This window comes from Lissotriton vulgaris, chromosome 5 (genome assembly GCF_964263255.1).
Source record: "Lissotriton vulgaris chromosome 5, aLisVul1.2, whole genome shotgun sequence".
Taxonomy (NCBI): domain Eukaryota; kingdom Metazoa; phylum Chordata; class Amphibia; order Caudata; family Salamandridae; genus Lissotriton; species Lissotriton vulgaris.
In genome coordinates, this window is record NC_141693.1 from 1,675,866,396 (window position 1) to 1,675,893,966 (window position 27,571).

A 27,571-nucleotide genomic window follows, 5' to 3' on the forward strand; every position below is an offset into this window, starting at 1 on the left:
AGCGGCATTCCTTTCGATTTTCCTTCCTGTTAGGTCTCGTTTTTTCGAGAGTCTTGGGTAGACAGTCGAGAGTCTTTCGGGCCTTTTTGGGGCATCGATTCTCCTACCTTTTCAGTAGTCTTCTTATTATCGGTCTCTGCGACCGTGTAGCCGATGTCTTCGGCGACGTATTCCTCCTCGTCGGTCGAGAGTACCAGGTCTTGAAGGGACGGAGGTTGGCCCTTGCCTTGCATGGCGTAGTTTGCAATCCTTTGCCTCTCTCTCACTCGAAGGGTCTTCGGGGTGAATGCGGAGCAGGCGTTGCAGTCTCTGCTTTCGTGGTCGACCGGCAGGCAGAGGTTACAGACTGGGTGTTGGTCCTTCTGCGCATGCTTATGATGGCAGTTGTGGCAGAATTTGAATGGTGTGTTGTCCATGTCTTGCGTTCAGGGGGTCCCCTGATCGCGCACTCTCCTCTGGACGTCGAAGAATCTCGAAATTTTTCCCTTCTTCGTCGTCCTTTCGATGGTGTAGTCTTCCTTCGTCTTTTCCAATGTTTTTTCTCCCAAAACTCGAGTCTTGCTTCTTCTTTTCTCCAAATCTCAGGAGCCCTCTTGGGAACGATCCAGACCCAACGGCGGAAAAAAGAATCTGAAGATTGTGCCCAAGGGTGGGAGCTTCCCCAGGAAGCATGCCGACGTCACAGGACGGACACCAAAAGGTGGGACGTCGACGCCCACCTGGGCTACGAAAAAAAAACCAAGACTACGATTTCGGACCCAACCAATAAACCGCGGAATAATGCACAGCATAGTGAATCCAGAAAGATTCACGCTGCAAAACGGCCCGGGACCAAGGTTCAATTCACGACGCGCAGGTTCGTGGACCAGGGTCAAAACGGACTCGATAATTCCCCCCTCGGTGCCTACTCTAACCAGGGAACACTCTCGGCAACTCTGGGCATTAAGCTTGCCTTATCTCTACAACCACCCCCACAGATGCCGGGGATGCCTGGTTTCACCTTCAAGATACCCAGAGAGGGACCATCTCACAGGGAAAACCAGGACAGGTTCCCCAGTGGTCTTCAGCGCCAGGATACTCCATGGAGTCGCAGTGCGCTTTACAAGTACACCCACATTTACATTTCTACTTAGACACTGTAGGGGTACAGGGCTCATGCACCTGTACCCTCACCACTGACAGAGCAGCCAGCTAGAGGGGTGACTGACCCATTCCAGGGCAGTGGGTTATAGGCGTAGCACACAGGGATGTGTGCCATGTCGACTCTACTTTGTTCTGCACCAAAACACTCCGCCTGCAAAGTCAGTGTATGTGTGTGTAAAGGTACAGTGCCTCCAAGGGTGGCACATTAAGTGCTGAAGCCCTTAGAGGCCTTCTCTGGTCACACTGCCCTGGGTACCTGTGGTACCATTTACCAGGGGGTGACCTGTGGCCAGAGATGCCAATTGGGTTTAGGCTTCAATGTTTTAGGGAAAGAACATAGGCCCTGGGTACCGGATTAGCAGGAGCCCAGAGCACACTCAGTCAAAGAACATCAGCAATTCAGCAAAAGTGGGGGCAACCATGCAGAAAGAGGGCACAGGGGGCGTGGCTTGGAAGCTGAAGCGGATGGCAGCGTGAGAGCCGAGCTCCGCTGACTGACCCCACCAATATCCTGAAAATCGAATACCCGGAACCCCCTATTCCCACCGGAGGGTCGAAGAACGAAGGGGGGCCAAGTTGGAGCCGAAAATCGCTCCCAAACCCGGCGTGCTTAGGGACTTCCAGGAAGATATCTGGAACAGGGACGGAGGCTGGAAGGACGGGTAAAATGGCGGCGCACAAAGGAAGAGGACGACTGGATCGGGATCTGAGAGAGCTGTGACGGATTGACCAGCGGAGGAGGCGGAACACAAATGGAGGCGGTGGGGCACAAGCTGGGCGACGGACCGGAACATAGGAGGCTGAATGACTAGATCGCGTCATAAGCTAGCTGGAGGACTCACTGGGAGTTTATTAGCGGCGAGGTGAGAGCGGTGAATGAAACACTGAGCAGGGAAGCGCTGGAACCTTACGAGAGCGGCTGCTGAAGTGAGCTGCACTGAGGAAATAGTTACCGGCGAAGGGATCAGAGGGCTACAGGCGGTCATAGGCCCCACCCTGGTGAGTGGACTAAGGCGAGGATCGGAGCGGCGGGCTGCGGGGCAGACATGTGAATATGGAAACGCAGCGGCCTGAGAGCTGAGGCATGGGCGGCAACAGACACCGTGGGGGGTTAACTGATCCCTGGTAGGCGGCAGAGAGGCAAGAAAGGAGCCGGCGTGCAGTGTTGGGGACCACTACTTCTGAGGGCCTGGTGACAGGGCGCCGGTGGAAGAGCCCGGAAGGAGGAGAGCTATCCTGCCTACATTGGGAGACAGCAGCAGTACGCGAAGCGCCCCAGGATAGAGACCGGCTGCACAGCATATGGGAGCTCGAGGGTGGGACACTACCCAGATGAAAATGAACTGAGGCTGGGAATAGTGCTCTCCAGGAGGTGACACCGGCGCAGAGCACGCTGACAGCGACCATGGCAACTGTCTTGGAGCGAATTGGAGCGCTGGAAAAGCGAGCTGAAGATGCAGAAAGTAGAAACAGAAGGAACAACATCTGCGTATTGGGAATACCTGAAAAAGCAGAAGGGAAAAATATGGTGCGCTATCTGGAGGACTGGCTGAAAACGGTGGTAGCTCCTGAGGGATTATCGCCCTTCTACACCCTGGAGCGTGCGCACAGAGTCCCTGCGAAACCGCCGCCACAGAGAAGTCTTCCTCGACCGGTGATAGCATGTTTGCTACACTTCAGGTACAGAGACTTGCTGCTCCGGAGGACCCGTACTGATGGCCCCTTCCATGTAGGCAATAGCAAGGTCACACTGTTTCTGGACTACACCTTTGAGATCCAGCGCCACAGAGCGTTATTCCAATCTGTCAAAAAGGAGCTGAGGGCGGAAGGATTACAGTACTCCCTCTTGTTTCCAGCTAAACTGAGGATAGCTCTGGATGGGAGGACACACTTCCATGAAATGCCAGAGGAGGCGTGGGAATGGTTGGAATCCTATAGAGCTGGTAATTATGGACCAGAGCACCAAGCACGGGCACCCGCAGAGGAACATCAGCCCCGCAAATCGCAGCGGATAAAACGCAGACGGCGGGGATTGCAGAAACCATGGGTATCACAAACTGAGGTGGAGCGGCAGGGAGTCCTGAAAGCAGTAACAGCTATATCCAGTGAACTACTAAGGCAGTCGCAGAAGGGCACGGACACCGAGAAGGACGTTGAGCACTCAGACACTGAATCCGTCAGGAGCGGAAAGCGTACATATACCATTGGTCACTCCAGGAAAGGCGGATGAACTGCTGGATGAGTAAATTGTCCACCGAGCGAATGAAACATGATTGTTGGGGGCGGGGAGCGGTGGATGATTGGTGTTGCGGACTCATTAGTGGGGCACCAGGACTTACAGAAGAGAGGGCCTTGGAACTGGGGCGGCATTGGCGAGCTCTAACTAAAGGATTGAGTGACTACAGGGGATTAAATACATATCCGCAGGGGGGTGGGAACATTATGGTTATAGAGGGGTTTTGCAGCGGTACTGGATTCGAAGAGTGCAGGGTCACCAATTAGCACTAAGCACCCTCCGTTGCCCATAAAGCTTGCTCTCAGTGACTACTGGTGGGCTTAGTGACAACTTAGTTGTTACAAAGGTTTGGATGGGGGCTAGCAATGTTGTTGTTCTGTTCTTGGGAGGGTTGGGGGGAGGGGGAGGGGGGAAGAAACGCCGGTGTGTCTGCTATGAAGTGTGATGTAATGAGGGCGGTACTGTGTAGCAATGGTGACAAGACCTGATTTACGTTGTATTACCTTCATACAATGACGAGACGGCACAAGATCCATGCATATTTGGTTAGAAAGGGAATACATATAGCACTACTCCAAGAAACGCACCTTACAAAGGCAGAGGGATTGGCATTGCAACGAAGATGAGAGGGCAGGTATTCAGCACGACATATTCTGCATTTGCTAGAGGGGCATTGATATGGATACGAGCAGGGGTGCCATTTCAAGCCACGAAGCAAACCATTGACCCCGAGGCAGATTTGTGGCAGTGAAAGGAAGACAGAGGGAAGGAAGTAGCGCTGGGTAGCACTTATGCTCCAAATATTGAGCAGGTGCGCTTTTTCGAACATTTGTCTGGTACACTGGCACATTACCTCACGGGCCCGGTGCTATTGGGGGGAGATTTTAACTCTATTGTTGATGTGTCACAGGATAGATCGCATCCACCCCTACTGGACTCCCCTGCACATAGATTGGCCAAGGATAGACTGAATTGGCTGACTAGATAGGGTTTAATAGACGTATGGCACGTACAGCACCCACAAGCTAGAGAGTATTCATATTTCTCAGCAATGCTAGAGTTACACGTTAGGTTGGATGCAGTTCTCGGTTCTTCACAGGTGGCGCCCTCCATAGCACATACAGAATACCTCACACAAATGTTATCAGATCATAATCCACTGCTATTCAACGTGCGTTGGATGGTAGCGCAATCTGACATCCCCACATGGAGGCTCCAGCCTGAGACATTGGATGACCCCGTTTTCCACAGCGCAGTAGGCGAAGGAATAACACACTACTTTAATGAGAATGCGAACACAGCAACCACGAGGGCGATAGAATGGGATGCATTTAAGGTAGTGATACGTGGGATTTGCATCAGCAAGCACATGGGGGTGAGGAAGGTTCTGTTGCAGGAAGTGGAAAGAGCGGAGAGCAAGCTGAAGGCAGCTGAGTTGGCACGACCTGGCCACCCTGAGGCGCAGGGGGAGGTGGTGGCAGCCAAAGAAGCAGTGGCGGGGGAGGATGAAAGTTGAGAAATTATGATTATAAAGCCTATCTAACGAGAGCACATGCCGAGGGTGACAAAGTAGGGACGCTGTTGGCCTGGCTAGCCAACCCTATGAAACGGGATTCACCGATATTGGCATTAACAGACCAGGGGGGTGACACGGTCTTCTCGCAACGAGAAATTTTACACAGGTTCCTGGATTATTATAAGTAGTCATATGAAAGCTCCCTAGTAGCTGGCTATTCCGACATAGAAGACTTTTTTGAAAGTGTCCCCCTCCCGCAGGTAGACGAGGGAAAAGCGAGGTGTTTGGGTCGGGAGGTTACACTAGACGAAGTTCGGTGTGCCATTAAACATATGGCCCGTAATAAGACGCCGGGAGAGGATGGGCTGCCGATAGAATTTTATCCACAGTTTATTGACCTATTAGCTCCACAAATGCTTGAGGTCTATAAAGAAGCAAAGGAGATGGGTCGCCTCCCCAGTTCTATGAGAGTAGCGCTTGTTATCCCGCTGTTAAAACCTGGAAGGGACAGCACGGATATTAGGGCTTATAGACTACTATCAATGCTGACCACGGACTACAAGGTACTGAGTAGGATTTTAGCGACCCGCCTGCTGCAACATATGACAGGTTTGATTCACGAAGACCAAGCGGGGTTTATTCAGACTAGAAATACAGCCAACAATATACGGAAATTGATAAGGATTATGGGAGAGGAGCGACCAGACGTCCCAAACCCAATGGTGCTGTCAGTGGATATAGAAAAAGCCTTTGATGGCATAGAGTGGTGGTATCTACATGCAACATTGGGGCGTTTTGGACTAGGAGAAGATTTTGTGGGCTGGACGAGGATGCTGTATAATGATGCGGTAGCCAGGGTGAAAGTAGGTGGTCTGATATCCCCCCAATATGGAGTAGCTCGTGGCACGAGACAGCGCTGCTCGCTCTCCTCATTACTGTTTGCACTAGCGATAAAACCCCTGGCGGTGAGAGCGTGACTGGGGCGGCACTATGAGGGCCTAGATATCAGAGGGGATCAGCAATATATCTCGTTATACGTGATTGATTTGCTGATGTTTCTAGGAGATGCTGATGCAGCATTGGATGGAGCGGCGGATCTGTTGTCTGGGTTTGGAGATGTGTCAGGGCTCCGAGTAAATTGGGCCAAGACATGCCTGTTCCAGATAAGAAGAGATGGGCGCCCACCGGAGAGGTCAAGAGGGGTGCGCTGGGAACCGACATGCCTGGTATACCTAGGTGTAAATATATACCATGGAGCTGATGACATCCAGGAAGGAAATATTGGGCGATGTATGAGAGCTTTAAAGGGTAGTGTGGCCTTCTGGTCCACACTGCCGCTGTCTGTGATGGGCCGCATAGCTTTATTAAAAATGGTAGCTCTCCCACGACTGCTATATTATTTTCGGACACTACCTGTTTGGATACCGAACTCAGTCTTTAAATCTTTGAGATCCTGGATGATAGGCTTTATCTGGATAACCGGTAGGTGACGAGTTGCCCAGGCAACGCTCGTGCGACCGAAAGCAGGAGGAGGCCTAGAGGTTCCAGATTTTGAATTATACTACCTAACAGCACAACTCCAGTTGCTAACACAGGAGGTTGCAAGGGAGTTTAGGGGTCCCGAAAATTTGAGAGGGAAGGGGATGCCATGACGTGTTTTGTCCTTTATAATTTTACAGCAGAAACTAGACCTGGCCGATCTTTCCCTAGGAGAAAACACTGTGCATGTGTTGGATGTAGGGCGGGAGTGCTACACCCATATGCGCCTGAAATCCCGCTGGGGATGCATTACCTCATAGGAGTGACTGGACACCGTTGATGGACTGGGAACAGGGTGGAGTCCAGGTGATTGGGGATCTATATGAAGACGGGGAGCTACTGCCTTACGGGGCCTTGCAGGAACGATATGATTTGCCAAGGGATGGTTTCTTGTTGCATGCAGCTTTAGCACATGCAATACGGCTGCATTGGCGAGAAAGGTCAATAGACCCAAAACGACGATGGCATGCCAATATGTGGTAAAGGCGGCTGGAACTTTTGAAGCGCTCATGTGCTTGTACTCCAGAATGTTAAACAAAGGTGTAGCGCACCTAGAAGATCTGCGGTTAAAGTGGGAAACGGGGGTTGGGACACCTATACCAGAAACCTCGTGGGGAACAAATAGTACGCAGGGCTTGGAAGGGACCGAGGAACGCGCAGTTCCAATTGGTGCACTTCTTTATACTGCACAGAGCGTATCTGACACCTGGTAGGATTAGGAAGTACTTCAAAGTGGAGGAGGCAGCAAGCCCTAGATGCAGGAGTGAGGGGGTGGAGCTGGAACACATGTTGTGGGAGTGCCCAAAATTAGGAGATCATTGGAAGGAAGTGGGGAATATACTGAATGAGGTGAGAGAGCGGAACTTAACATTTGATATAACAACTTGCATACTGCACTGGTTCCCCCACACATCCAAAACAAAGCTGACTAGTAAATTTGTGGACCAGGGGCTATGGTTATCTAAAAGGGAAATAACAAGGCACTGGAAAGCAAAGGAGGGCCCCAGTAGTGGGAGATGGAAAGCTGAGATGCAAAAATGGGCCAGCAGTGAGAGTACACTCAGATTTCAACAGGCGAAACGTTCGAGGAATGAGAAGGCACTTGAAACTGCAAGTGCCTGGGAATTGATGGTGCAAGCGCTAGATGATCTCAATCAAGAAGAGAAATAGGAGGAGACTTCTAGGCATTGCAAAACCCCTTACAGGTACACATTAGAAATGGCTACATTGCAGCACAAATGCAAAATACGGTTTGACTTGGTGCTTAAAGTGTGACACACCGGGGGGGGAGGGATAGGGGAGGGTCTGGAGATGGATTTAGGAGTAGTATAAAGAAGATGTTACAATGGTATACTGTTGAATAATGCTATATGACAATGAGGATAACACAAGGTTAAAAGAATATGGGTCCGATAGGCGGGCAGTGGTACATGGGTAAGGATGGAATGATCTTTTGTAACGGATTGTTTAAAACTAATAAAAATGGTTTGAAAAAAAAATGCACAGAGGGCACTTTCTCACAATACTGTCACTGAATGTTGGTTTTGTTGGGCAGTAGGACAATGCAGTTTTTTCTGTGTGTAAGTTTGTACACATTTAGAAAGCTTTTTTTTCTCGAGAGATAATGCATAAAGGATTTCGTACACCAAATATGCTTTTTATACATCTATTTAAATGTTATTCATACATTCACATGTTTGTTTAACTTTTTTTTTAAAGAAGTGAAATCACATACTGCCTTAACATTCGCATCCTGTTTTATTTGGAGGTTGTGTCTCCTTTTTTTGAATAAAAATGGTCTTCTGAGATCATGAAGATGTACTGTATTAATAAGGAGTTTGGAGCATTAACGTAAGGATCTTTACAACCTAGGTGTCAGTAGAATTCTCTAGAGCAAGGGCATCTTTTGAAGACTTTTAAAGCCTGTGATAAAGAGGGCAATGTCCAAGGCATCCCTAAACCTTGATGTTGTACTACTAAACCACCATGACACTACAGTCCATGAAAGGGCTGCTAAAAATATCATCCCCAGCACTCTTTCCTCATACTGTACTATGGAAAGTCTAATTAGAGAAGAAAGTAAACAGTAGACTTTAAAAACGCTTTTTTCTGTACTGCCATTAAAGATGGGGTTCTACAATCTCTCTCTAAAATGTGGATACTCTAGTAGCCTCCTAACTGTACTAGTAGGACAGTCCTTAGTAGTTTCAACAAAAGATGCTAAACAAAGATAACTGACAATCACCTGGCACTGGATTGGTGTGGGTTGGGTGTACTCCGACTTCCGAATCTGATGCATCAACTGCTCATCAAATCCAAAATGAGCAAAACTACTGCAAGGCTTGGGAGGAGCGGCACCAGACACCTACAGTATTGTTGGAAAAGAAAAAACACAAAAGATTGAAACATCTTGCAAAGACTATTTTATTTATGTTTTACATCATAATAAAGAGCTACTTTCAACTGAGTCAATAGTAAACTACAGTAAACAATTGTGTGAGAAGGAAGACAAGATAGTGGACCTTTGGAAACCTTTCAACATCACTTGAATAACTTTGCTTTAAGCTTCACTTAGATGTCATACCCATGCTATAACAACAGGAAACAAATAACTGAAGATTTCAACTATCAGAATAAGGATACATTATGTAGTGGCAGAAATCTAGTGAAAAGATAACTGAAAGAGCCTAGCAATAGAAGATTACACACTGTATTGAAGGAGGAGGAAAGCAGTAAAACGTGTAAGAAGAAGCATGGCATACAAAGAATTTAAAATGTGCTATACTTCGGCTAAGCGCAAATATCTCCAAAAGCTAACGCCTGCCCTGAGCAGTTCTTAACCATGTTATCCAATGGTAGGTGGATAACATTGCTAAGAGCATTAGCTCGGTAATGCATGAATATCGCTGACTTTTCAGCGATATTCATGCATTTCGGACGATTTTTATCGCTTAGGAGATAAACCTTGATAATAGCAAGGCTCCTAAGCGATAAAAATAGGCGAAGCACGGCGATAAAATTATTGCCGCTAACCAAGCATAGCGATAATTATCGCTTATGCTTGGTAATATGCCCCAGAGTTTTTAGCAAAAGACTGTGTGAAACAGTATCAAACGCTGCAGACAGGTTTCATAATATCAGCGCAACAGCTTTACCCTGATCTGCCATACATCTGATATTATCCAATACTGCTAGGAGTGTCGTCTCAGTACTGTTAGTTCTGAATCCTGTCTGGGAGATATCCAAAAGTTCATTGGCTTCAAGATACTGCGTCAACTGTCTGTTCACTAATTTCTCCATTACTTTGCACAAATAGGGCTATTGCGATATCGGGCGATAGTTCCCTGGATTATGGACATCGGTACCTGCCTTTTTTTTAACAAGGACCTATTGAATGTGTATTTGAATGTGAGGAGTTTTAATGCTTCTTAGTTTTATGTGTTTAAGGTTTGCATCTGATGATGAACCTTGTTTTACAAATTTCAATGTTTTGAAGAGTTTGGTGTTTTTCTGGACCACGTATGTGCTCTAATGTTTTTCGAGGATTTCAGTTTGTTTGATGTTTAAAAGAGCTGTGGGCTGCTCTATTTTGGGATGTGATGTGAACCACATTTGTGCTCTAGTAAGTTAGAGGTGTTCGCTATGTTTGATGTTAAAGAGCCACAAGTTGCTCATTTGTAGAACCACAGGTGTTCGCTATGCTTGATGTTTATTTGTAGAACCACAGGTGTTCGCTAGGATTAATGCTCATTTGTAGAACCACAGGTGTTCGCTAGGATTAATGCTCATTTGTAGAACCACAGGTGTTCGCTATGTTTGATATTCATTTGTAGAACCACAGGTGTTCATATGTTTGATGTTCATTGTAGAACCACAGGTGTTCGCTATGTTTGATGAGTAGAGTCGTAGATTGCTCATCTATTGAACCACAAAGTGCTCTAATTTGTTAGAGATGTTCAAATTGTTTCAAGTTCCAAAGAGCCGTGGATTGCTCATTGATGTTACTCGAAAGTTTTAGAAAAGTTCATATTTAATTTATCAAATCCATTGTGACGTAGTGAGAGTTTGTTTATGCTGCATCTTCACGTTTTAGAGCAGCGGTGTGCTGAGAGCCACCCAGAGCAACGTGGTGTGCGTGCCACCATTTTGGTAATCATTGGATTCATGCACAGAGTCTTTGTGTGGATCGTCACTATGGAAATGATCCTTTTGTCAGAAGTGTAAAAAACGATCCTTTTGTCAGAAGAGGAAAGATCTGGCAGAAAGTGTCCCTTCTACAGCGACATGCAAGCAGTTTTTGGGACATAATCGTAATATTGCAACAGAGGGAACTGACAGACAGTAACTACAACGTTAAAGCCGATCCGTGGATTATCGTTAACATTGGAGGCTGTTACTGGCTTATGGAGAACGGTGATTTCAACTTCTTTGGTAACCTCGGGTGAGAGATCGCTCACCGGAGTTTGTTTACTCATTTTATTGCTTAAGAGAATATTAACATTTTATTGTATTTAGTTTTATAAAAAAAAGGCGGTAGAGTCTCATATGTGTGTTCTTTGGGAAGGAGTGCATATTATTTATGTTGTGATTTATGATTGGTATATGTGGGTAATGGAACTGATAATACTACAGTGAGATAGTATCTTTAATGGTTGAGGTGTTTAGTCATTTTAATTTTGCATGTGTGTATTGGAGCTGATAATAATACAGTGAGATATTATATTTAATGGAAGGAGCCATTTTTATGCTCAACGTTGGTTGAGGTGCTCTGTTTTTAATTCAAATTTTGGTGAGTTAGTATCTTTAATGGAATGAGCCATTCATATGCTCAACTAAGGTTGAGGTGCTCAGTTTTCAATTCAAGATGTGTGTTTGCAGTTACATTCATTTAGTTGTTCATGGGACTTATTGAATGTGTACGTTGTGAGGAGTTGTTGGTGCTTCTCGGTTTTATGTGTTTACGGTTTGCATCTAATGATGAACCTTGTTTTACAAATTTCAATGTTTTGAAGAGTTTAGTGCAGTTTTGGACCACTTATGTGCTCTGTTTTTAGAGGAGTTCAGTTTGTTGGATGTTTAAAGAACCACAGGTGTTCGCTATGTTTGATTTGTAGAACCACAGGAGTTCGCTATGTGTGATGTTTAGAACCACAGCTGTTCGCAATGTTTGATTTGTAGAACTACAGGTGTTCGCTATGTTTCATTTGTAGAACCACAGGGGTTCGCTATCTTTTATGTTTAGAGAGCCGCAGGTTGCTCGTTTGTAGAACCACAGGGGTTCGCTATCTTTTATGCTTAGAGAGCTGCAGGTTGCACATTTGTAGAACCACTCGTGTTCGCTATCTTTTATCTATTTATTGAACCACAAAGTGCTCTAAGGTTTAGAGGTGTTCAAATTGTTGGGAGTTTAAAGAGCCGTGATTGCTTATTGATATGAATTATTTATATGCTCTAATGTTTTAGAGAAATTCACAATTATTTTGTCAAATCCACTCATTTCCATTCTTGTGGATTTTGTACCTTGTGGGTGACTGTATTTTCTTTCGTACTTTCACCATTTGGTGTTATAATCTCTTTTTTTAAACGGTCTATTATCTTCTTTTCTTCTCTCTTTTGTTTTCTTATCTTGTTTTAGTTTGTCAAGGGGTGAGATGTGTTGCATCCTGCTTTCATTTCCTCTCAGTCCTACTTTAGTGTTTGTTATTACTTGCTCAGCAGGCATCTATGATGTCACAGTGTTCCAATTGTGCATGCTTGAAAGCAGGGACAGTTACATCTGAGGCTGAGCTGGAGTCCATCTGCTCCTGGTGGGGTTTCTATTATTGGATCTACTTTATTCTATTTTATCTACCTGACCTGAATCTTCTCTACAATTAACCTAATCTGTTTCATATACTGGACTTAAGGACTTCAATTTGTTACAATATTGCTGTAGAGTTCTTCCAGATCTCTGGAAATACAGCGGTGCACAATGATTGATTGATGACTTGGGTAGCAAGAGGACAGATAATTGAAGCAATTTGAGGAAAAATATAATGGGGACAAGGGTCTGATGGACCTCCCTGCTCATTTCATTTCTGTACTGGGGTGAATGTATGACATTGTTCTGCATTCTGACCATCAATTGTTCTTTTTGTCAACACAGAGTGTGACTGGCATGAACAGACGTGAGTCCCGTGGTCTCCATGCCACTGGAGTCAAGCTATCCTGGCTGATGATGGCTGAAAGCCCGAAACCTGTCCTAGGATGCTTGTTTCCAGTCCAGGGAGGACCTGGCCTGGCAGGATGTACACTGATGGGGAAGTGTAGGAAAGGGATTATGTGGTGGGGTGGTCAGACCGCACTATGTAAATATCACAATCTCTATCAGATCTAGTTAACTTATTTAACAAAACCTATAGCTCAGTCCTGGGTAGCTGTAGCCCACACCAATCAAGCTTAGTTAAAGGAACAAATGCAAAGCATTTAGAAACACTGAAACAGGTGAGAAAGAAGTTAAACCACAATTTATTAAATAATTGTGTAACGTATACTATGTGTAATAAAATAATAACTTGCATATCCACAGTGCACTGTCTGGAAGACATGGAATGAGAAATTACAGAAGCAACCAGAATTGCAGCTAGCAAACACTGTCTAGGAAACTTAGCATGAGGAATAACCACTGAGACCAGAGAAGCAGCTAGCAGCAGTTCCTAGAAGATTAAGAAGAAGAAATTACCACTGGGAACAGAGAAGCAGCTGCAGCACTGTATAGAGGACTAAGAATGGGTATAGTTTCTTCTTCTGCCTCTTCCTTTAAAATAGTTTCCTCAATAAGAACCTCTCTAGAAGGTTCTAGATGTAGAGGTTTGTCCCTGATTTTTGTATAGTGACCCAGAGGGGATTGTGGTAGCTAAAAGGTGTAGTAATTGATTAAAAGGAATAAATATCCAGAGAACTACAAGTTGAGATAAGCAGGTATTTAAGGAGCATTCACCTTCTTGAAGATCAGCAGTGCAACTGACAACTGACTGATCTTCAAGACATGACAAGACATAACATATTCAAAGAGATACAAGTGAGGAATAGAACATAACAAAGGAAAGATTCTACCTAGAATGAACATGGAGAATTCCGAGGAGAATTCTCAGCTACACATAATACTACACATCCCCTCCCTTAATACAAAGAAAGAAAAGTAGAAAAAAAACAATTTATAAATCATCTATACAAAACAAAATCATCAAATCTTCTGAGTAAACGTTTTTGTCTTTTAAACGAACTTTGTACATTAGAACAAGTAGGCTCAACATTATGGTCACTAACCAAGAGCTCATTAGACGAAACATTGTTCTCTTTCTCTAAAACAACATCATCACTGGAAAAATCAGGATCAAAAGACAAATGTTTCTTAAAAATTGAACGATCAACTTTAGAAATTCTTGAAATGTTCCACCAAGAACCATTATCTAAAAGAACAGAAGTTTTACCAATTTTACAAATTGTAAAAATATCAGAAAATTTTGATTGGCCTTTTATAACAAAATAAGGCAATTTTACTTTCACTAAATCACCAACACATAGCTTCGAACTAATTTGTGAAGAAACCATGGTTTTAGTAAGACAAGTATTCTCTTTAGCCCTTTTATAAATACTATTCAAATCAGGTTTCAATTTAGTTCTTTCTAACCATGAAGGAGAAATTTCTTGCTGGGGATTTCTTCCTTTAAATAACAAAAAAGGAGTAAATTTAGTGGAAGAATGTGGAGTACACAAATAAGACCAAACTAAATTTGCTACATGACTTTTAACATTAATATGACTTTTAAAAGCCAATTGTATTCCTTCCACTAAAATCTTGTTAAATCTTTCCACAAGACCATTCATGTTCGGAGAATATAAAGCAGTTTTGATATGTTTAATGTTAGACTTTTTAATAAAAGTATTAAACAAAAAAGAAGGGAACTGTGTTCCATTGTCAGAAACAATAGTTGAAGATAAACCATCTCTTTTGAAGATATCCTTTAAAAAACAAATTACCACAACAGAATCAACTTGTGTCAACCATTTATATTCGACCCATTTAGAAAAGTAATCAATTGCAACAATAATATACACCTTGCAAGACTCAATACCTTCATAAGAACCTAGAATATCAATCGCTATTTTACTCCAAGGAACATCAGGAACCTCAATATTTTCATACTTAGAATGCACAGGTTTTAAAATTTTACCCGAATTCGCACACAAAGAACATTTCTTAACAAAATGAATACTGTGATCATACATAAATGGCCACCAAAAAATGTCTCTTACTTTTTTAATCGTGCTGGATTGACCTAAATGACCTAAATGAGCAATAGAAATAATTTTCTGTCTAATAGACATAGGAGGTACATAGCAATCGCCTTTTAAAATAAAACTACCATTGCAAATTAGCTCATCCTTAACCTTCCAAAACACAGCAAGTTCCTTAGAAAGATTTTTCTCAATAGGCCAACCATCCACAATATACTTAGAAACAAACTTGAGATCTTCATCCAATTCCATTGCTTTAGACCACTCTTCCTTTGTAATCAAATCTGCCATAGACAAAACAACATCCTCAACAGATGCTACAACACACTCATCCAAACTTTCACAATTATTAACAAAACTAAGTTCAGGCAACAATCTTGAAAAACAATCAGCTCTCAGATTTTACGAACCAGGAATATAGAATCCATTACTTGCACTATAATTGTGGAATACCCACCGCTCTTTGAAGGTCCTTCTCCTTGCCTTCCTGATTCCGACTTCGGCGGCCATATTGGGGGTAAGCGCACGGTCTAGTTGTCATAAGGACGCTAGAATTCCTACAAAAGGCGGCCATGCAAACGCGCAGCGGGTACGCGCAGCGGGTCCGCCTTCATTCCACCGGAGTTACGCCAGAGTTCAGCCAGTCTGTGCCCGTCCGGGCCCAGACAGGCTTAGGGCGAGACACGCTGGCTTTTTCCCCTAAGGTCGGTATTACATATACTAGAAATTATCTTATACCATTACGACCTTCGAACGATGCGCCCTGCAACTATATTCATAAAATGGATATACCTTTCGTGTGGTGCAGGCGGTGCATTAAGGGCCAGAGAGCTAAGGGAAATAAGGCCCTACTAATGGCTCTGTTGAACTGTAGGTACCTTCCTAGTCACTCAATTGAAATCAATTCCCTCGTACAAGATCATGAGCTGGATATCCTGTTTTAATCAGAAACCTGGACTACGTCTAGTTCGGGGCCAGATATGGTGCAAGCACTCCCCCCTGGCTATCTAATATACCACCTAGATAGGCCTATTGGGCATGGAGGTGGTATTGCTATTATCTATAGGGACACGTTTGTCTGCAGAGCCCAGGACGGGGGGGTTCGCGACTGTGAGAGCTGTCAATTCTCACTACGGATGTCACCCACGACCTCCATATCAGGCCTCCTAGTGTATCGCCCACCGGGGTGGGTAGGCAACTTCGCCAGTTCATTTATGGAAACTGTTACGCTCTTGGCATCGTCAACTGCCAATTTCGTGGCGCTTGGAGATTTTAATCTCCATTTTGACGACCCTGCCGACACATTGGCTGTTGACCTGCAGGGTGATTTGAAAGCTTTCGATATGAGGCTAATCAACTCAGGGGCCACGCATTGTAAGGGTCACTTACTTGACCCAGTTTTCTCGAACATGGTCCGTATTAAAGCCCTGACTCCTTTGGCTTTACCCTGGTCCGACCATTTTCTGGTTCCCTTCAATTGGCAGTACGATTTAACGGATGTAACTACTCATAGGACCTACTCTGTCGACAGGGCTTGGTCCAGGTTACCGATAGAGCGCTGGACTGCTAATTTGGATGCTACCTGTCAACGCCCGGTGTCGAACCCGCTAATTGCAGATGCGAACCTGGAAAGTTGGCTGACCAGGTCCCAGGACGCCATTCTCCCTAAGAAGAGAATGCCGAAGAGGGAGAAGAGAGTGGGCTCAGCCCCTTGGTATACTCAGAGGTTAAGAACTCTTAGGAAAGGCTGCAAGAGGCTAGAGCGGACTTGGAGAAAGGATTGGGGAGAGGCAACCCGGAAAGAGTATCGTACGGCAATCAGAGGATATAAAGCCGCGCTCCGGGACGCCAAAGCCAAGTTCTTTGAGGAGAGAATTGGCAATTCGGCTAATTCCTCCAGAGAGTCCTTCAAGGTCTTTAGAGACCTCTTAAAAACTCCTGAACCGCCAGTGAACCATGAGAGTCCTCGAAAGAAATGTAAGGAACTGGCCAACTACTTTCACACGAAAGTAGAAAACATCGTGAGTTCCTTATCACGACCAGCCCAGGAATTAGATATAGGCAAACAGTGGGGTGATGTTGAAATCGAGCTGGACGTCTTTGGCCCAGTGACCACTGACGAAGTTCTCAAGGTGCTAGGGGCCATCAAGAGCGGCTCGCCTAGGGATCCTGTCCCGATGAGATCTCAAGCAGATAGCAACTACTATCGTCGCACCAGTAACAGATCTTATCAACGCATCTTTTGCGCAGGGGGTGGTTCCACCCAGCTGGAAAAAAGCTGTAGTAAAGGCCCTTCTGAAAAAGCCTGGTCTAGATCCATCTGACCTGGCTAATTTTAGACCGATTTCCTTGCTGCCCGGGTTCGGTAAGATCGAGGAGAGACTGGTGAACAGGCGATTGTCACAGTTCTTGGAGTCTAATGGCTTGCTGCGGAATTCCCAAACGGGATTACGGCCGGGCCAAGGCACTGATACGGCCCTTCTGGCAGTCGTGGAAGAAGCCAGGAGCATTTTGGATTCAGGAGGATCGGTGGCAGTGATCCTCCTGGACCTCAGTGCGGCTTTTGACACCGTAAACCACCAGGTGCTGCTCCAGCGACTGTCAGAGGTAGGCTTGACTGGAATGGCCTTAAACTGGCTCGCGTCTTTTTTGAACCATCGAACCTACCAAGTCTGGGAAGGTAGTGCACAATCAGCCCCTATCCCCCTACAATGTGGTGTGCCTCAGGGCTCCTCCCTGAGCCCCACATTGTTTAATGTCTATATGGCACCGTTGGAGGATGTGGTGGCACCATTTGGTATCAAAATTATCAGCTACGCTGATGATACCCAGCTGGTGGTGGCCCTCTCCCAATTGGTGAAACAACCGGACCTACTGCACTCTTGCTTGTCCAAGGTGCACACATGGATGGGCAATTCAGCATTAAAACTGAACAGCTATAAAACAGAGATGATGCTTCTGGGACACTCGGGGTTTTCTCTTCCGCCAGGCAGCTGGCCGAGTTGCCTTGGCGATCCTCCAAGCCCCAAAAGGGAGATCAAAAGCCTAGGGGTGTGGCTGGAACAAGACCTGTCTTTTAAGACCCATGCAAAAAAAAAACGCCGGAGTCTGCTTTGGTCTGTTCCAATCTGCCCGTAAGATCTTACCTCTTCTCCCTCCGGCCTCTAGGAAACTTCTTATCCAAGGACTAATTGTCTCGAGTTGGATTATAGCAATGTGATTTTTTTGGGCGCTCCGGAAGCGACGCTCAATAAACTCCAACAAGTGCAGAATGCAGCAGCAAGGCTGTTGATGAATATTCCAAGGAGACAGTCAGTAAAACCGGCATTAAGGGCGCTGCATTGGCTGCCGGTACGGGAGAGGATGAAATTTAAATCGCTCTGTATGGCTCATAAAATCCTTCGGGGGAAGGGACCCCGCATCTTGGGTAATATGGTGCTCCCTTACAAGGCTACCAGAGCCCTGCGCTCTGACCACAAATTTCTGTTACAAGTGGTCAGAGTGAAGGGAGCCCGGACGGGTGGTAGAAGATTCTCTGTGAACGCAGCCAATTTATGGAATGCGCTGCCTTTGAATTTACGGACAGAGACTTGTACTATTCGGTTCCGGAAGTTACTCAAGACTCACCTGTTCCCCGCTTAATTCTGTCTTCCTTGCTCTACACCCTTGAGTCATGAACAGCGCTGGGATGCCCGAGGGTAACAGCGCGCTATACAAGATTCCAAATAATAATAATAATAATAATAGACAATTTCGAAATTATACTCATACAATTTTGCCAAAATACGCACCAATCTAGAAGAAGTTTTACCAACTCCATTGTTAGATAAAGAAATCAAAGGCTTATGGTCAGTCTTTATTTTGAAAGACTTTCCCCACAGATATGTCTTAAAATGTTCAACAGCCCATGAGCAACCTAAAGCCTCTCTTTCAATAGTGGAATAATTTGCACTTATCCAATCTTATTGTCATGCCTCTTTCATCTAAGATAGATAGTACTTCGTCTACAGTTACTCGATGTTTTTCAACAGATTCAGAAAACACCAAAATGTCATCTTGAAATGCAATAACATTTTTGGTATTCTTAAATAAAGAATTCATTAACTTTTGAAAAACAGAAGCAGCTAATGAAAGGCCAAAAGGCATCCTAATATATCTAAATGTACCATCAAGGGTAATAAAAGTTGTAATATCCCTTGAATCTTCTGTTAACTCAACCTGATGGTAAGCGGATCTTAAGTCAATAGTACTAAAAACATTTGCCCAGTCTAATTCAGCCAACAAATCTTGAATTTTTGGTAACGGATGACACTCCACCACAATTTGTTTATTAACAGACCTCAGGTCAGTGCACATTCTCAACTCGCCATTTTTTTTTTAACTAAAACAATCGGAGAAACCCATTCTGAAGCATTCACAGGTTCAATAACCCCTTCTTTACATAACTTATCATTTCAGATAACTCCCCTCTTACTGATAATGGCACATTTCTCAGTTTGTGTTTAGAAGGAACAGCATTTTATGTGAAAAACCCTTAACTTTTCCAAGTTCCTTCTTAAACACATTACTAGGTTTCCCAATAATGTCAGAAATAAGACTCTCACTGCTTTCGTTCACAACAGTATTTACAAACAAATCTTCCATAAAACACACTTGCTCTTTTGCATTGGGACGTAAAATTATATTAAACCTTCCTTGATGTTTCCAACCAAAGACTTGCAAACCATCAACAGCAACATATACTTTTCCGTAAATGGTTTTGTGTTTAAAATTAATATCTGAAACAAAATACCCCAAAATTTTAATTTCCTTACCAGCAAAACCAAAAACACGAATATCATTGGGATCCAGAGTTTTGTTATCCCAAGATTTATAGAAGAAAGAATCTGAAATAATAGTATAAGGAGACCCAGAGTCTGCCATAACTTCAATATTCCTCCCTTCTACAGTAATGGTACACATAGGCGGAATGTACGGTTCAGAGTCCACAACAATTTCATTAGTCATAACTTGACCTAATCTATGAATCTCAGTTACCGCAAGAATGTTATCCTTATCAGGATACTCAACAAGAAGTTCCTCTTGAACTTCTACATCCGATAGTGAAGCTACACGCTTGTTTGATAAACAATAGTTACCAAAATGACCTATTTTTTTACACTTAAAACATTCTTTTCCTCTAGCTGGACATTGTTTGAATTGAAAAGAATGAGATCTCGAACCACAACGATTGCAAAATAATGTGTTAGAAGGTTTAACATTGCCTTGAACGAAAACTCCTCTTGCATTACCTCTAAATTTATCAACAGCTTGAAACTTTGTGTCTTTAACATTAACAGCAGCTATCCCAGAAGAGACCTTCTCAACATTGATAGTGTTGAAAGATAAAATAGATCGTTCTACACTTTTTGCAATCCTTATTGTTTCATCTAATAAGGGATTTCGTGGTCTTCACAATTGCTCCTGAATTTTTTTATTAGAACAACGAATAATTAATTGATCTGTAATATATTTATCAATTTGATCCCCTAAATTGCAATCAGCGGCTAAAATCCTAAGACAATCAACATAAGTATCTACAGGTTCATTGACTAATTGATGTCTAGTATAAAAATTATATCTTTACATAACTATATGAGGTTGTTCAGTAAACCTTTTTTTAACCTATCAATAGCTTCATTAAAACAATCATAGTCTCCGCTATCCATTCCTGCAGGAGCAGTAGAAACTGGTAAATGTATAAATACATCTTCAGCATGACCCCCTAATAAAATAGCCAACTTCCTAGAAGAAGAAAAACTTGCACCATCAATTGCCAATAAATAGTGATCAAATAATCTATACCATTTTTCCCATTTTTCCCATTTCATGCTAGGTTGATTAGGACCTGAATAAAAAGGAGGAGGAGGTGTGCCACAAACTGTACTCATACTGAACTTAAAAATTTGTAAACAAATAAAAATATCAAAACATTCCCTCTGAAATACAACAATAATTAACTAATTTTCCTTAATATTTGTTCCCAATTACTTCATAAAAACTTGTTGTAAACAAATAACACTCTTCAAAAGAAAACGATCGTAATAAAGATCGTGTGGTTGCTAGGTAACCCAACTAACAAATCGGCTGCCTAAACGTGATGACGACAAAACGTTGAAACAGTCATCCAATAGAAGGTGTGCGCATCACCGTAATGACGAAAACACGCTGAGACAGTCATCCAATTGAAGGTGTGCGCGTCACCTTGACACGCCGGTAAAGTTGCGAGAAGAATGCTCAGAGCGATCGAACCTTAAGAAGAAAGCGTTCGAGTATCAAGGTAAGTTTGCTACGCTTTCAAAAGATGCTTGAAGACAAATTATAGAATGTTCGCCTTTGATACTGCTCGATATGAAGAAAAACAAAATTTGACAAATCCTTCGAGGCGAATAATAAGCCAAAAGTTATCAGGTGATCTCGGGTTCAAACACTCCAACAACACTTCTGTGAATCGATGAAACGATTTTAGGAATGTAAAAGAACGCCAACGATTTTTACTTCTTCTGGTTAAAGAAAATAACCTTGATTTTCCGTTTAAATGCAAATTTCTATCACTTTCGATAAAGTAAGACAAATAGTGTGAGAAGGTGGCCTGATATGCAGTGGTCACTATTCTAGTGCCCACTATGTATCAGTCCAGCAACCCTTATTGATGATTGGTTGTAAGTCAACCTTATAGACCAGCTATCCTAGTAGCATGGATACGAGCAGTCTAAGGCTAAAGACTCGAGAGGGCGTGTTAAGCCAGCTGTTTACCACACATATACCCCTTGAATACCCAGTGAAAGGACACCACACAAGTGTTATGAAAATAAACAGTTATTTATTAAAGATCACAACAGCCCTGTACTCTTTATGAGGACAGGGTACTAAGCACAAACCAAAACTCTTACAAAAATACTTAAGTTAGCACAGTATATACAAATGCCCGAGGGGCACGGAAAACCATATACTCTGAAAGTGGAATGTGAAATTCCTAGCAGGTAAGTACAGTACTAATAGCTTTTGGAATCGCTAGGACTTGACTAGGGAATCGTTAGATTACGACTAGGAGGCCTAGGGGACTCGGGTGCAGTGTGTGCACTCTCACGCGAGATGCGGACAAAAGTCTATGGTAGCTAGGAAATAGAAAGTTAGTGTTCTCGGGCGAACCCGACCTGGTAGGGAGAAAACGAAGATAGATTCTGACCCTTGGATAGTGAGGCTATGCTGGGGCACCGAAATGCCGAAGTTACCTAGCCCAGGGGCTGCAGCTGCATAGGTCTGAAAAGACGTCGGGAATCCTCGTAGACGGACCAGGAGCCGGAAGAAAAGATGCTGGCCGGTGACCAGTGAAGAAAGTTCAGTTGGATCCAAGCCTGGATCTCGAAGATAGATGACACCTGAAAGCAGAGGGGACCAAGTTCGAGACTACTAGCCAGTAGTCAGTGGGCACCAGGAGGGCACCGGATGGTAGCCACCTCGACAAGGTGAGTGGGTGACGCTTGACTCGAAGATCTCACGGACCAGGAGGCGTTGTCGGCGACCAGGATGGAGGATCGAGCTGTCCCACGAAGATAGAAGCTGTCGGCGTCGCTGGACCCAGGATTGGGCAACAAAGCCTTGGCAAATTCAAGCCCACGCGGTGGACCTAAAATGGCGTCTGGAGTGGACCAGGAGGGTCCGGGGTGCCTCTCTTGAAAAAGGAAGCAAGGGCCAGCCTGGAGCAACCAGACCAGCAGAAGAGTTGTCGTCGGGCGTCGTTCAGAAGGCCACAAGCCAGCCGGCTAGTAGCCAAACAACGCGGTGCACAGCAAACAGCAGAAGGGCCCCACGCCGATCGTGGAGATGCAGGGAGGCTGACCTTGGGTGCTGGAGCTGCGCTGGGTCGGGGCTTCTCGGACCCCAAAGCACTCACCAGTGGAGGACACGGTGGGCTTGCAGTAAAGATGTCGTGCAGTCTTGGCGATCGTCGGTCCCTCGAGGTCTCGTCGCACTCACGGTTCTCAGCTTGGCTGTAGAGGTGAGTAGAGGTCAGAGGTGCCAGGGAAGCCGGGTCTCGTCGAGCTGGGTCGTCGGATTCGTGATGAAGGACTTGCAGCAGACCGCAGTGTTCTTTAGGATGGTGCCCGCTTGATGCAGGGTGACTACTCCTTAGCCACAAGGGAGAATCTTGAAGAAGAAATCGTGAAGTCCTTTCGAAGAAAGTGGTATCTTGATTCCAAAGATGATCTAAATTGAACAGGGGGCCCGCTCCTATCTTTATACTAAAAAAGGGGGCTGACCCGGTGACTAGGTCCTGCCTATGGGTGGGACCAGGAGGGGGGTGGTTACACCCCTCTCCCCTGCCGGACTTCCCCTGGCCAGGGGCTGGTGTGCCCCTGGAACTGGTTCTGACTGGCCTATGCGTAGTGAGCACCGGGGTGCCACTCAGCAGTCACCTTCCTGAAAAGCCCTGCCTACCCAGGATACACAAAACCATGTCTGGGACGGTGCTAGCACCGCCCCGGACAGGAAACCCTTTGTCCAGGCCTCCCTCGCTGGAAGGACTCCCAGCTGTAGGGGGTCAGACTCGTGTCTGTGGTGGCAGCATCCATTTTGTGGAGCTGAGGCTTTGCTTAACTTTAACCGGGGTTCACAGTTACATACATGTCGTGTCCCTCTAGAAGGGTGGAATGCTAACCCCGTCGCCAGAATTGGCGAGGGGTTAGTATTCCAATTCGTATGACACCTTACTCGACATGTTTTGATAAAGCAATACCAAAGATAGCATTTAACCGCGAGGATTATAATGCACTTAAGAGTATATGGTATGCGATATCATGGAACAGCTATTAGGACTTGATTCCGCAAGCTGCAGACAGGCTCAGCTCATGCCAGAGCGCCATCTCACACGATTCCAAGCACTCTGCCTTCAGGATTGTTAAGGCCTGCCATAGGAGTGACTGATAGGAATCTGTGTGTCCATTTTAGGGTTAGGTATAGGTATACTACACCTACAGCAAAGGGTGATTACACGACTTTGCCCCAGCTGTCATGCAGCCAGTTGTGTCAAATTTAGGAGGCCAGCCAGGGGTGGCATAATACATGCTGCAGCCCCTGGCAGCCCTGGGTACACCTATGCCCTGAGTTACAGGGTCTGATAAGGTGGCCCAGTACCAATTGGAAATGTACCTAGGGTACATGGAATCCATTTTAAAGAGAGAGCAGTAGGCCTGGGGTCCTGATTGGCAGGGTCCCAGGTCGACTATGTCCAAAACCAGCTAAAACACAGGGCAAAAAGTTGGGGGCAACCATAGTCAGGATGTACCTTCCTACAAATAGTTCCTCTTTTAAGTTCATTTACATTTTCTTTAGTGCACGATGATATGTAAGATTTCCTTTAAGTAGCCAAAAATCTTACTAGTACAACAACTTTTCGAGCATCTTATATCCAATCAGAAATAAATCGATGCAACGAGTGCACTGCAGGGAAGAATTGTATCCAAGATGTCCTTAAATTAATTCCAAAAATAAAAATAAAAATTATATCAAAAACTTCCCAAAGGTTGATCAGTAGATGCTCCAGACATGTTGAAATAAATCCCAAATGTCGCCAATATGTAATAATGGATGAAAAGGAATAAATATCCAGAGAACTCCAAGTTGAGATAAGCAGGTATTTAATGGAGCATGCACCTTCTTGAAGATCAGCAGTGTAACTGACTGATCTTCAAGACATGACAAGACATAACATATTCAAAGAGATACAAGTGAGGAATAGAACATAACAAAGGAAAGATTCTACCTAGAATGAACATGGAGAATTCCGAGGAGGATTCTCAGCTACACATAATACTACAAAAGGTGTCTGTGGTAGCTGAAAGGTGTCTATGGTAGCTGTTTTCGCACCTTTCTTTGCAATTGGGCCTACGAAAAGAACCACTGTACATGATAGTTTGTAGAGCTGCCATTGATTTTGCTAACTCAGTGTCCTTCATCTTCCCAAGGGCTGTGTGAACTTCAGATCTGAAGAGATATTCTTTATCGAACAGATTTAGTATGGTTTGCTGTACATCTGGCCTAACTATGTGTGCCTACGTAATAGGATACTGGTGTTAATACCAGTAGCAGCTGTGTCTGATGCATCCAGTGCAAATTTAATAGAATTTTTGGTAATGAGTTTACCATAATTTACTATTTCCTCTGGGAGATGTTGGAGGAGCCCCTCCATTTCGTCCCAGTGGGCCCGGTCATACCTTGCTAATAGAGCCTGGCTATTGGCTATACGCCAATGTTTAGCTGCTTGTGCAGAAACTAGTTTACCAGAGTCATCTATGAGCTTGGACTCTTTTCTGTAGGTGGTACATCTCCAGTTGTTTGATAGTTAGCTCTTTTCTTTGCATTGGGTACAATTAGAAAGTCCAGGGTTAGTTCACCTCTAATAAGAATGAGGTCTGCTGTGTACTTTTTGTCAATGCATGAAGTAATTATCCTCGCTTTGAATGGATCTTTAAAAATGTCGTCTAAATGACGTGTCATAACCTTGAGTTATAGTAATTATTGTGCCCCTCTGTGCATTAGACAAAGTCTCATACAGAAAATCCTTCTCTATTGAATCTTTATATAGAGGGACTTGATGGAATGTGGATGCACAGGCTATTAGGACCTGATACGCAGAGGCATCATCAGGTGGTGATGGTCAAATGGGATATAAGCCAGTGTCGCTTGGGGCTCAATATCAATCATCACAGGTATCCCCTGGTTGTGTGTCATCTGGGATATCTGATCTTCCTCTACTATTTATTGAGGGGATACGTTTGGTAAGGTGGTGGAGTAGGTATTTATGGTATAGGGGGAAGTGGGAATATGAATGTGCCTGAACTAGTTGCAGCATCCTTTCTTTTCTTCTTTACAGGTTGAACAGGAATATCCAATACCTCCTCAAAACTTGACTGCTTCTTAGAAGTGTATTTTAGTGGCTGTGTCATTTTCTTAGTTCAGGCGGGATTTGCAGTCTTTTTTGTTCAGAACGAGCTTTTGATGAAATTGCTCGAGAATTGGCTATGGAGTAGATTTCACACCAAAAACGAAGCATTTTGGTGATGGAAGCTTTGTTTTCGATAGAGGATCATTCGGTTCCGAAATAGAAAGTCTGTGTTTTAGTGCAGAGACTTAAGACCAAGGTGTTGTGGCCTTGGATGTAAAAGAGGTGAAGGCCCCTGCTGTAGGCCGAACTTTCGATGCCCGAGTGCAGGACTTCTGAGTCATGTTTTCGGTGTGTGCCATGGCTGGTCTGCAGTGGCGGCTCGTGAGCAGGGGTTTTGATAGAAGCCAGTGGTCTGGGCTTGGGATCAGGTGTAGAAGTACCTACGGTCCGTTGCTTCAGCACTGGCTGAAGAATGGTCAAGTCATCCTTGTAGGAAGCTGGGTTTCTGTTGCAGTATTTACTGAGCTTCATACAGCCAAGGCAGGGTAACCGAAGTAGACTACCTTATGGGTAAGAAATGTTCTGCAAAACTAGAAGACCTTTTTCTACATACATTAAACGATAGAGGCCCCTTGGACAGCCCAGCAGCATTCATGAGGGTTACATCTACAACAGGATCAACAATTGATTTTACGCTAGCCGACCCGATCTATTTCCGTACATAACGGATTTTCAAATTCAGGATCAGAGTTAAAAGCGACCATTACCCTCAGACTTTTACATTAACCATCACTCCAATTGGGTCAGAGCAGGTAAATCCCCTTACATTAAGGACACAACTTGGGCGCATCTGCAGTCTTGCATGAGGAACTATGAAGATGCAAGATGCCATAATGCCTATTAATCTCATGAACACTCTGGCTTGGAAAGAGTGCTGATGTTGAAAAAGGGAGAATAATGTCTGAATGCTCTGTATCCTGGCTTGACTGGGATAAGCTAGAGCTGTAGATGTGTCTATGGTAGCTCCTAGATATTGATGAACATGCAAAGGCTCTAGGTGCAACTTGGTGTAGTTTATTGTAAACCCTAAGTCGTGCAATGTTTGAATTGTTTCTTTTGTGTGTTGTACACACTGGTTGATTGATTTTGCTTTTATGAACCAATCGTCTCGGTAAGGGAAGACATGTATTTGTTGTCTTCTGAGATGTGCTGCTACTACTGCTAAGCACTTTGTAAACACTCGTGGTGCTGTTGTGACCCTGAATGGAAGGACCTTGAACTGATAGTGCTGACCTTGTATGACAAACCTTAGATACTTCCTGTGCGCAGGATGTATAGGAACATGAAAATAGGCGTCCTTTAGGTCTAGTGCTGAAAGAAAGTCCCCCTGCTGTAATAGTGGGAGTACTTGTTGTAAAGTGATCATTTGAAAATGATCCAATTGTATGTAATGGTTGAGGGGCCGGAAATCGAGAATTGGTCTTAATGTCCCGTCCTTTTTGGGAATTAGGAAGTTCAGGGAGTAAACTCCTGTTCCTCTTTCCTCTAAAGGCACTACTTGAATAGCATCCTTTTGTAGAAGAGCTAGAACTTCCTGTTGAAGCAGAGTAATGTGTTCTGTGGACATTGGACGCTGCCTGGATGGTATGATTGGGGGGGGTTGCTGTGAGTTCTAGGCAGTAGCCATGTTGGATAATCTGTCTTACCCACTTGTCTGTTGTGATGGAATTCCAGACAGGTAGGAACTGTGATAATCTGCCCCCCACAGGAGTGGAATGCTGTAGGGGAGGCAGAGGGAAGTCAATGTTTGGGAGTGGAAGAGGAGCGGTTGTTGTTCTTACCTCTACCTCTTCCCTTATTATGGTTGCCTCTATATCCTCCTCTAAAATAGCCTTTGTTAGAGGAGGTCTGTGTGTGTGTCTTAAAAGAT

General features: G+C 44.4%; 1 protein-coding gene across 1 annotated transcript in view; it reads right to left on the reverse strand.

Moving 5' to 3' along the window:
* DDX42 (DEAD-box helicase 42) overlaps positions 1-27,571 on the reverse strand; it is a 401,460-nt gene that overhangs the window by 238,288 nt on the left and 135,601 nt on the right. Inside the window, exon 8 of the mRNA XM_086923805.1 lies at positions 8,680-8,799. Coding sequence (XP_086779931.1) covers positions 8,680-8,799 — 120 coding nt within the window. The remainder of the gene's footprint in view (positions 1-8,679; positions 8,800-27,571) is intronic.